The sequence below is a fragment of the Zingiber officinale genome, chromosome 5B, assembly GCF_018446385.1.
Source record: "Zingiber officinale cultivar Zhangliang chromosome 5B, Zo_v1.1, whole genome shotgun sequence".
Classification (NCBI taxonomy): Eukaryota; Viridiplantae; Streptophyta; class Magnoliopsida; order Zingiberales; family Zingiberaceae; genus Zingiber; species Zingiber officinale.
Window position 1 is genome coordinate 122,648,605 of NC_055995.1, and position 12,276 is coordinate 122,660,880.

Below are 12,276 nucleotides of genomic sequence, written 5' to 3' on the forward strand. Positions count from 1 at the left end.
GGCGCCTCCAGCAAGGCAAGAAAGGATAAAACTTTATCCTTCACTAACGACGGTTTTTGTCCAGTCGAAGGCGCCTTCAAGTGATTGAAGGCGCCTTCCATGAAGGGTTGAAGGTGCCTTCAATAGTTTGAAGGCGCCTTCCACCAGAAAGGCGCGAGGGTGCCTTCAATCCACTTGAAGGCATCTTCAGCAGCTACTACTGAGCTCTAAGTCTTCTCCTTTGGCTCTTTCGCTGCTTCGCTCGCTTGGGTGATTTCGACCAACCGGAATAGGGCTCACCCGAACCCATTTTCCGGCCTTCTCCTTGAGTAGTCTTCCTTTTCTTCTACCAGTGTCTCTTCGCATCACCTTGTCCTTCGAATGCATCTAGCCTGTTAACTCTCTTACCGTATCATTCTTCTCGCTAACTGCATCTTCTACTCGACTTCTTGTATTTCTAAGCTCCCGCACACTTAGATACAAGGATCAAATACACAGAATCTAACTTAACTTGGTTGATCACATCAAAATTATCACGGGGTGCCAATAGAAAGATGAAGCTCGAGCCCTCGCTGAGAAACTCGAAGAGATAGAGGCTAGCCTTATCTCCGAGCAGGTCAAAAATGAGCTTGAGCTGACTGCCCGAGACCTACAACTTCAACAAAAATAATAAGCCCTAGATTCAATGGGCACCAGGCTAGAGGATTTGTAGGCTAAGATGGAGGCATCAAAGACTGAGCTAGAGAATTATAAGGCAGGAGAGCTTGAGCGACTAGTAGCATTCAGAGTCGATTATCTATGCCCTCGGGACTTCAAGTATTGTTGGCCAATCGAACATCTAAGATGTTCAACTATAGCATGGAGGGGTCCCTAAAGCAACTTAGGGAGGTAAGTCACCTAACCGCGAACATCCCTAAGAATTTTATCTATCACTAGAAGATTTTGGAGGACATTCTGGACTACGCCTTCCTAGATTTTGCTTAGAGATTTTTCAATTGGGGTTCCACCTTTGGCTCTATAAAAAACTTTAAAACTTATGTTGTCTTGATGTATGCACTCTTCCAATGCTTCTTTGCCCTAAAAGTTTTTTTACTTAGCATCGTGTCATGCATTTTTTTCTCTTGGAGTGATGTCAATTTATTTCTTTAAATTCATGCAAGTGGCACTCGAACAACTGCCCACTCACATAAGTATCACTTCGACTAGTTGTAAAGTTTTAACCACATGACTGAATAGTCAGAGGACACAAGAAAAATCATTTATTACACGACGTTAAGGTATGAGTGCTTGAGACGCGTGAGAGGAAGCTCGTTTATAACTCGGTCGATCGGCAAGAGAGTTTGGAATATAGGCGCGAGTGCAAGTTTGCTTATAACTCAGCTGAATGGTCTGAGAGTCTGAGACATAGGTATGAGAGTAAGTTCACTTATAACTCGGTCAAACATTGTGAAGTCTAGGATATAGGTGTGAGAGTAAGCTTGCTTATAACTCAGGTGAATGGTCTGAGAGTCTGAGACATAAGCATGAGAGCAATCTTGCTTATAACTCAGCCGAGTGACATGAGAGTCTAGATCTTAAGCACGAGAACACTCTTACTTATAACTTGGTCGAATGATACAAGAGTCTAGAACTTAGGCGCTAGAGCAAGCTCACTTATAACTTGGTCGAATGGTCCAAGAGTCTGGGACATAGGCGTGAGAGCAAACTTGCTTATAACTTGGTCGAGCGGTATAAGATTCTGGATCTTGGGCGCGAGAGCACGCTTGCTTATAGCTTAGTAGAATGACATGAGAGTTTGGAACATAAGAGCAAGAGTAAGCTCGCTTAACTTGGTCGAACGATCCGAGAGTCTGGGACACAGGGATGAGAGTAAGCTCACTTATAACTCGATCGAGCGACATAAGAGTCTAGGACATAGGTGCGAGAGCAAGCTTGCTTATAATTCGATCGAACCATCTAAGGGTCTGGGACATGGGTGTGAGAGCAAGCTTGCTTATAATTCGGTCGAATGGTACAAGAGCCTAGAAAGGTCACATGAGTAAACACGATTATAACTCAGCTGAATGACATAAGAGTCTGGGACTTACGTGCAAGATCAATCTTGCTTATAACTTGGTTGAACGGTTCGAGAGTCTGGGATTTAGGCGCGAGAGCAAGCTTACTTATAACTCAGCTAAGTGACATGAGAGTCTAGGACATAGGCGTGAGAGCAAACTCGCTTATAACTTGGTTAAATAGTTCGAGAGTCTGGGACATAGGCGTAAGAGAAATCTCACTTATAACTCAGTCAAACAATATGAGAGTCTATAACTTAGGCGTGAAAGCAAGTTCGCTTATAACTTGGTCGAACGGTTCAAGAGTCTGAGATATAGGTGCAAGAGAAAGCTCACTTATAACTCAGCCGAGCAACATGAGAGTCTGGGACATAGGCATGAGACCAAACTCACTTATGACTCGGCTGAACAGTTTGAGAGTCTGGGATAGAGGCTCGAGAGCAAGATCATTTATAACTTGGTCAAATGGTCTGAGAGTCTGGGACATAAGCACAAAAGCAAACTTGATTATAACTCGGTTGAACAATACGAGAGTCTGGATAATCAGACTCTGTTCCTAAATTTGCCTGTATTTTTATTGAGCACAAACATTCAACAAGCTACATGTTTATACAACAAATGCATACCCTCAAGCCCGACAAGGATGCAAGTGGTTTGCACTCCATGATCACTCCAAGTTCTTCCCTTTAGCATCCTGGAGATAATAGGAACCCAAGGTGAGTCTTTGCACCACCTTGTATGGCCCACCCCACTGCAGCTCCAATTTGCTAACATCCCCGACCGACTTGATCCGCTTCCAAACGAGGTCACCCACCTGAAAGAACCTTGGGATAACTCTTCAATTGTAATTTTGCTGCATCCACTGACATTACACCATCAGCCAAATGATGACTTTATCTCTGTTCTCATCAATCATATTGAGCTCAATAAGACGCCGACCAGAATTATCCTCATCGTACAATTCCCTTCGATTAGACTTCATGCAAACTTCCACCGGGATGACTACTTCTCCATCATAAACAAGGTAAAAAGGAGTTATACATGGGGGGGGGGGGGTACAGTAGGCACACGACACACTGGGTATCTCCTCGACATAACTTCCTCCAACATGATCAAGCTTAGTTTTGAGTCCTCTGATGATTTCCTTATTGGTGACTTTCGCCTGAATATTACTTTGAGGATAGGTCACAGATGTAAAAGCTTATGTGATGCTATAACTTGAACACCATTCTTGGATCTTTCGATCCTGAAATTACCTTCTGTTATCCTAGACGAGCTTGTGGAATTCCAAACCGGTATACGACGTTCTGTTAGAGAAACTTGATAATCATCCGCTCGGTTATCTTTGCAAGTGCCTCAGCCTCCACCCACTTATAAAAATAATCCACAACCACTAAAAGGATTTTTCTTCTGAGAGGACGCTATCGGAAAGGATCTACAATGTTCATACCCCATTAGTCGAACGAGCATGAAACAATCGAAGTCTTCAATAATTTCGTAGGGTGGTGCAGAATATTCTTATACTTTTGACATGATAGACAAGTGGATACCAGCCGAACTGAGTTAGCTTGCAAAATGAGCCAATAATACCCAGTCAGTAAAATCTTCTGAGTGAGCGATCAATTGCCCAAGTGGCTTTCGCATGAACCCTGATGAACTTCTTGTAAAATGTATTGCATATCCTCCGGCCCGACATATTTGAGTAAATGATGAGAGAAATCCCTCTTGTATAAATGATCCCCAACCAATGTTAACCTATTGGCTCTCTTCTTGATTATTCATGCATGCTCTTGATCGGCTAGTAAAATTTGTTGCTGAAGAAATGAAAGTAATGGTGCTCTCCAGTCATATTGTAGCTCTAGCTCGGCTTGCCACTCAATGTGAGCTGTCAGCAATGCCTGCTCTACGAGCTTATCCAGAGTCCACAGGATTAAGGAGCTAGCCAATTTAGCTAACTCGTATGGGGAATTTTCTATAAAATCACTTCTTGAAACCCTACTCTCAACCTTTCAAATGCCTCCGCATACAATCTTAGTCGCTCACTGTTAATATCGAACTTTCCCGACAGTTGCTGAGTTGCCAACTAAGAATCTGAGTAGATTAGGACTTGGGAGCCTTTCCACATGCTTTGTGACTTGCAGACCAGCTATCAATGCTTCATACTCCACTTCATTATTGGTGGCTCAATAATCCAGTCGAATAGATAATTGCATTCTGTCTTTGTAGGGTGATATTATAAGAATCCCGACACTGCTGCCTTTGCGAGTGGACGATCTATTTACATACATTTGCCAAGTTTCCTCTGGCTCTGGGCTTGGTATCTCAATCATAAAATCAGCTAAGACTTGTGCTTTGATGATTGTTTAGGGTTGGTATTGTATATCATATTCGTTAAGCTCCATGGTTCACTTGATCAATCTTCCCGAAGCCTCCATGTTAATGAGCACTCGATCTAGAGTGCTATTAGTCAATACAATGATTGGATGAGAAAGAAAGTAGGGGTGTAACTTACAAGTGTCAAAGACTACCCCATATGCTAACTTCTTAAGAGCGGTGTAGCAACATTTAACATTTTTTAATAAATGACCTAAGAAATACACAAGTTGTTATTTTTTGCCTTCCTGTGTTACTAATAACGACCCGACTGTGCTCTGGGTAGTTGACAAATATGCCCACAACGGTTCGTCCATTATTGGTTTAGCGAGTATAGGCAAAGTAGACAAGTAATTCTTTAATTCCTCCATAGCCTTGTTGCACTCAGCATCCTACTGGAATTTGGTTGTCTAACAAAGTATTTTGAAGGATAAGCTTCGATCGACCGATCTTGAAATGAAGCGAGATAATAATGTGATTCGTCTGGTCAGCCGTTGTACTTCTTTTAGGTTACATTGGGGCGTCATGTCTCGGAGAGTTTGTACCTTACTCGAATTAGCTTTGATTCTCGACTCTATCACTATATAACCCAAGAAGCGTCCACTCCTGGATTTGAACAAGCACTTGCTAGGGTTAAACTTAAGTCCGTACTTCCTCAATGTTCGATAAGTTTCATATATGTCGGCGCACATATCGACCGCTCAGAGGGACTTAATTAGAATGTCGTCCACATACACTTTCATATTTCGTCCGATCTGTTTCTGGAATATTTTGTTCATGAGTCGTTAGTAAATAACTTTTGCATTCTTTAGTTTGAACGACATAATATTATAATAATAAGTTTCTTCCGCAGTGATAAAATTAATCTTTTCTTGGTCTTCTTTGGCCAACGGGACTTGATTGTAACCTTGGTATGCGTCCAACATACAAATTAGTTCGCAACCTGAGGTTGATTCCACAACTTGATCGATGCAGAGAAAAGGATAATAGTCCTTTGGACATGTATTATTTAGGTCATTGAAGTCCATGCAAACGCATCACTTATTCCCGTGTTTGGATACCAGGATCACGTTGGACAACTAGCTTGGAAACTGCACTTTCTAAATGTGTTGTGTCTCGAGCAATTTATCCACCTCCACTCTTGAATGATCTTGTTCTGTTCAATTCCAAAGTCTCTCTTCCTCAGTTTGAATGGCTGAGTGTCCAGGCGTATGTGGAGCACTTATTCTATAACTACTACATTATAACTATGATTTTTTGGGGCATTCCGACGAAGACATCATTGTTGCACGTTAGGCATGCGACCATTTCTACTTTAAGTTTTGGGGTTAGATCAGCTGCTATTTGAGTAGTGGCCTTTGATCTGCTGGGCTGGATATACATCTCCTCTTTCTTTTCATAAACCAACGTTGGGGGCGCTTCATAGATGGTGTTAACTTCCATTCGTTGAGTCTTTCGAGCGACGTGAGCTTCTATATTAATTATATCAATGTAGCACTTACATGATACCAGTTGGTCTCCCTTCACCTCGCCCATCAAGTTGTCGACTGGAAACTTGATCTTTTGCAGTATGTGGAAACAACAGCTAAAAACTTGTTTAAGGCCGGTCGGCCTAAAATCACATTGTAGGCTGAAGGCGCATCCACCACGACGAAGATCGACCAGTGGGCCGTCATTAGAGGCTCCTCCCCCTAGAAGATAACTAATCAGATTTATCCGATTGGCTGTATCTCATTTCCAGTGAATTTGTATAGAGGCATTGTCATTGGTTGGAGTTCGCTCTTCTTTATTTGCAATTGATTGAATGTCTCCTTGAAGATGATATTGGCAGAGCTCCTTGTGTCAACGAAAGTGCGATATATGTTGTAATTGGCTATAACCACCTTGATGATCAGGACATCATTGTGCGGTACACCCGACTGCATGAATATCTAGTTGGTAGACATGTGACTTTCTAGCTCAGTTAGAGTTATCGTCGGTTGGGCCACCCACGATCATGCCAATATCTCCCTGAGCGTCATTGTCGCGATTTACTTCTTCACATGTTGGTTAACAAGACAGCTCAGCAGGAGCTTGGGCAAGAGCTTAGTTGTTTCATTTTCGGGGTCACTGCTAGTTCCGATGGGCATTTTCCTTGCCCGGCCCAGCCCGAGGGCCCACTCGGTCGCCAATAACACTTATTGTGTGGAGATGGTGATCTCTCGCAGGACCCGTGGCCACCCTCCCGACGTATCTCCTTATTATATTGAAAACAATCTTCTATGTTGTGAGTTCTCGACCGATGGTATATACAAAATGACAGGGTCCATCGGCGGTGCTTAGGGAATGGTACCTGATTGACCTTTAAATGTTGCGTAGCGTGGGGCCTTGACTCATGATGATGCAGTTGATGTCCCATTCGGGATCCTTTATGTGACAGCGGAGCAGAGAAGCTTAGCGCTTGGGGGCAGAGACAGAAGTAGGCGCAATGACTTCCTTTTTCCGAGCATTGATATAGTTGATCGTCCTTCTGAGCAGATGGTGGAAGTCACTGGGAGGTTTTTGATCAGGGACCAGAAGAAGTCCCCATCAATGAGTTATTGGGAGAAGACATTCACTAGAATCTTTGGAGTGACCAAAGGAACGTTCATGGTCACTTGATTGAACCTTTTAATATACGCTTTTTGTGCCTCCTTAGGCCCTTGTTTGAGGGAAAATAGGCTCAGTGTGGTATTGTGATATTGGCGGCTGTTGCAAAGTAATGAAGGAATACCTTGCGAAAATTCTAAAAAGCTAAATGGACTCGACCGAGAACCGATTGAACCATCTTTATGCCGAGCTAGAGAGAGTGGTAAGGAACACTCGACACTTAATACCATCTATGTACTGATGGAGAATAGCGATATTTTTAAATTTGAGTAGATGATCTTCTGGGTCGGCCTCTCCTCCGTACTCTCTGATCGTTAAGATTAGAAGTGACTCAACAGTTTGTCCTCCAATATTTCCTCAGAGAACGACATACTGGCTCGCTCGGGAGAGCTACTAGCCATTGGAGCTTTCTCCTTTTGAATGTCCTGAGTGGGCATATTTTCAAAAGATGAGCCTTGGGGCCTCTTCGCTCGGCCCATATCATCAAAGGGTGTGTAGAATAATGCTCGATGATACACGACTAAGGATGGTGGCACGAGCGGAAGACTAATTAGTTGTGCAAGTGCTTGCATGAATCTGACCAGAGGAGGAGGAATCGGTTGGAACCCAATCGGACCCTCCACTTGGGTCCCTCGCTCGGTATGAGGTCCTGCCATCGATATAGCTGGGTCGTTTGGCAAAAGATCCCTGGTTGCTGCTTGTTGTTATTGCACGAGCCTTTGTGCTCGAACGATTATTAGGAGCTCCAAATCTTCTTGTGACAAAGTAACTATAGTAAGTCGTCTAGTCTCCTCCATTTTTGTATTTTAAATTCAGGTGAAGTTTCTCATAGATAATACTAAAGTTGATCCCGTTTGAAATCGAGGAAGATGGTGTGCTGGACAAGTGGCTTTGATGTTGACTTTGAGAAGACTATGAGCTAGAATAAAGTGACGTCGAGCACTCTTGCATATCAAAAATAGAAAGTAGAGGGAAAAAATGTCAGCAACCAGGCCAGGGAGAGATCCCGAGGCAGGTTCTCTGACACTCAAGTCAAACAGGTGATCTCGGGAAAAAGAATACAAGGAACAGTAGTGACGAACAATGGCTTTTGAATGCATAACTTCACGTAATATTACATACTTGCGCCTATAGATAGATACCCCTTTTATAGTGTTACTTTTTCTCTATGCACGTATTAAAAAATCTCAAGGTCATTTCCAAAAAAAAGGACAGACTATTCTGCATACTTTCCAAAATGGACCCACCACTTCTATGATTTACAGAATAGAAGCTTCCCTTATAAAGAATGCACAGGGAATATTCCTTTGTTTCTCTGACAACTGTTACTCAAGATGTTAAAAAGGAATATTAGACCATTTGGTTGATGGACCCCTGATATGCTTTGCTAGCAGGCTGACCGAGCCCCCTTTGTCATCCGATTAAACCTCATTTGCGAACGGGGTCGGGTGGGCTACATAATGATGCCCCTCTTGAGGACTCAACCCCCGCTTGACCTCTCCATTCGGCTATAGAGTCCGGTCGGGCCATCTGTCCAGCATGTCCGATCGGACCATAGGTCCGAGCAGATAGACTACTGGGCTAAGATAATTAGCCGAGCTATCTTCCAATGACCTAGAGGACTTGACTTAAAGGGCGCTAATGTACCTTAGTTTCTTCATTCCAAGGTATTTGACCATGATAGCCCTGAGTGTTGACCCTTACTCAACTTTGACCAATATATCATCGGTCTTCTTTGACTTTGATCTGACTTCATGATCTCCCATTATTCACTGTATCACTGGTAATAAGTAAAATTTTCATAGGGTCGAATAAGTCGCCTATGAAATTAATGGAGAGCTGGATACTTGAATAAAAAAACAAAACCCCAAAAAAAAATTCCATTTAAGGACTCGTAACTCTATTGACTTCCATAAACAAATGGACGCCCATCATTCATTCACAAAGCGAAAGAAATAAGCACGGGAATAAACTGGGTGCATGGGTCGGATTTAGAAGGCTTAATTAAATCGCAGATATATAAAGAAAAGTCACACATACGTGAAGGTGCTGAAAGATATGTCCTTGCTTGTGCGACGTTCGACTGGCATTATACAGGTCGTGCTCTGTTACTGTGACTTAGAATATATTTTCATCCCCACATAAAACCTTCCTTGGTTTAAGCAGAGCCAAGATGCATAAACGTTGCTGGGGATGGGGAATCGTTGTGAGAAAAAGTTGATGTAGTGATCCTCTTCTTCATGGATATTAAATTCCATATGTTTATTCCACTCACAGAAATGAAATTTAATGAGCGAATTAATTGCCTATATATAAGTTCAATCTGCAAGCCACTTCCCGTGAACTACTTGTTTGATTCTCCTAGTTATAGAATTGAAGTCATGAGCCGGAAGAGTGGCGACTGGATTTGCAGGTGGTGCCAGTACGACAACTTCTGCCGGCGGGATGCGTGCGTGCGGTGCCACAGGGCGAAGTTGGGCTGCGGCGAGCGGGAGATGATCGGCGGGGAGGAGAACGGTGACCATGCGATGGTGAACTGGGACGTGAAGCCTGGAGACTGGCACTGCGCCTGCTGCGGCGTTAACAACTTCGCCAGCAGGGACTCATGCTTCAAGTGCGGCGCGTGCAGGGACGGCGCCGCCTCCGCGGTCGCACAGTCGTGGGGGTCGGCGGCGACCGTCGGGAGCAGCGGTGGCCAGTTGCGGGCTCAGCCGGCAGGGTGGAAGTCCGGAGACTGGATTTGCACATGGTAATATAATGAATTGCTAGACGTAGTTATAGACTTATAGTTAATTAATTGATGCCGAGTGGCGATCTCATTGTACACGTGATCACAGGAGAGGTTGCAACAAGCATAATTATGCAAGAAGGATGGAATGTTTCTGGTGCAACACACCGAGGAATTATAGCGAGTGAGTAATGGTAAGTTGGTTCTATCTCTATATTAAGGAACGAAGAACAGTGTTCACTCCTTCTTAGTGATGAGGACTCTAGTCGCTTTAATCGGCTATTGGAGCTCGTTGTGAATTATGATGCTTCTGTCAATTGATTGAATCTGATTATGGAGGTGCAGCTCTTTATAGATGACCCTTGGGAGAATCTGATATAAAACTAGTTAAGCTTTCATCATGAACTCTACATATGAAATTAAGAGTTCGAGTTCAGGAGTCGTTTCTTTAATGGATATAAACGAAGAGATAATGAATCACTTTTGGCTAATTTGATAAGATTTTATATTGTACCTTTGACACCTCTCCAAATTAGTTGATGACTTTACTCGGTTAAAAATATTATTCGAGATCGCCCCCGAAGGCCATAAGAAATGTGATACTCAAACAATGTGACTGCAAGCTAGATAAGCTGTCATAAACAACTTGAGGATCGAAACACAAAGGCCGGTGATAAGCTAGATAAGCTCTTGTTCAGAGAGTTGGACATGTACCCTTTACTCAGTGAAACAGTGCTAAGTAATCATAAGTTTGACAGAACTCAATAGCATTAACACTCATCACAAATAGTGCACTAGCTCTCTATGTTTAGGCATTAGCAAATACTATGGACACATAACTGCAAACACATGACCTTGCCCATCAAACAAGCTCCTTTCTGGGGAATTCAATGATTCTTGTATGGCTGCAAACAATGAAAACCGAAAACCATTAGAAACTTTTGCATAAGCAAATTAATCAACAAGTTGCGATACAAAAGTGCCAAACATCATCTTTTGTAGCATTCTTCAATTGCTCGACAAATTGTTCTTTAGCCCGAGAAGCTGCAAAAATCATCAAAAGCATTGAATTTATTTCATGTGCAGCTAAATAGAGAACTGGCCAATAGATTCATGCTAAAGCTCAGTTAGAAACCTGTGCTAGTGAATATATCTATAAATACATCAACACCATTGACTGCAGTGATTACATAAATAGAAAGCAAATAGTAATCACCTTTGGTAGATGCTTCTTCAATAGCTTTAGACGTTCTCACAGCAAACCTTTGAAAGCTAGGGCTGTCCACAAAGATATCGAATTAGTTCAGGAGAATTCAAGATTGGAATAAGATAATAGTGAACAGTCTAACAAAGTATCTGCAATGATGTGGTTTTCACAAATTATTTGCTACATATATCCAACATAGCATTATCCATCAGTGAATATAACCCATTGTTCATATAAACAGATTTGGCAACTAAGCCAAAGTAATTGTATGTGCACGTATAGCTCATTTTTCATTTAAGCATACAATTTACAGTAGCAGGGCATACACTTCAACTCTTCACAAAAACAAAACAAAACAAAATAATAATAATAATAAGTAAATTTTATATATGCATGCTGATGGTGGTTAATTTGACAAGGCAAACAAACTACATCAAGGGTACAACAATTAAGGTGAATTGAAACACCCAAGAAATTATTGATGAAATATGTGCGAAGATAGTTTCGGTGATCAATTCCAAATTGCTAAATAAAAAATAACAAAAAAGCACCATATAGCCAATTTGTCAAGATCATGTACTCCAAGGGCACAATTTAAACAAGGGTGTATTATTATTCTCTATTCTTTTAAAGCAATTAAGCTTAAGTTGAATATCTACTCCTATAAAATTTACTATTTCACACATAATAATTAATGATATAAGTTTTCATACAAAAGATTCAATAATATACAACAAATTTCTTAATACCTTGTTTGGAAGCCAAAGTTTGACATAATGTTCACAATAGTCATCATGCCAGTAACTTATGCTAAGAAAATAATTATAGCCTCATAATACTTATATCTCCTGTATAGTCCAATAAAATCTTATTAATGTTATCGAACATAACTGTTGATAATTTAACATATAATAATCAAAACACCAAGAATAGTTTTATTTTGAAAATTTTTAGCATTTGTCTTATGTTTACATGACTGTTTAAAACACCAAATTTATATTTGACTAACTGATACTAGTCTAAAATAGACAGAGATATATGGACTATTGAATTATAAGTAAGATTAAAATAAAAAATACTAATATCCAATAACACTCAGTTATACCTTCACTAGATAATAACATGAGAGAAATAGATTGAGATTGTAATGAACATGTTGAGAAATAGTCAATAAATTCTAGTCATTATAGTTGAATTGATTGGAGTTGAAGGTGTAAGGGGTAGTGGAGATCCAAGAAAATATCAAAATAGCAAACAATGGAGGAAGAATAAAATGGAGGTATGAAATTCATGTAGTTGACCCCAAA

At 41.3% G+C, this 12,276-nt stretch overlaps 1 protein-coding gene across 1 annotated transcript; it reads left to right on the top strand.

Annotated features, from left to right (window-relative positions):
* Positions 1–9,337: 9,337 nt before the first annotated feature.
* Positions 9,338–10,121, top strand: LOC121985738 (transcription initiation factor TFIID subunit 15-like). Its single transcript, XM_042539354.1, has 2 exons — positions 9,338–9,783; positions 9,872–10,121. Exons 1-2 carry the CDS (start codon positions 9,416–9,418, stop codon positions 9,948–9,950), a joined length of 447 nt encoding a protein of 148 aa, XP_042395288.1. The 5' UTR covers positions 9,338–9,415; the 3' UTR covers positions 9,951–10,121.
* Positions 10,122–12,276: the final 2,155 nt, after the last annotated feature.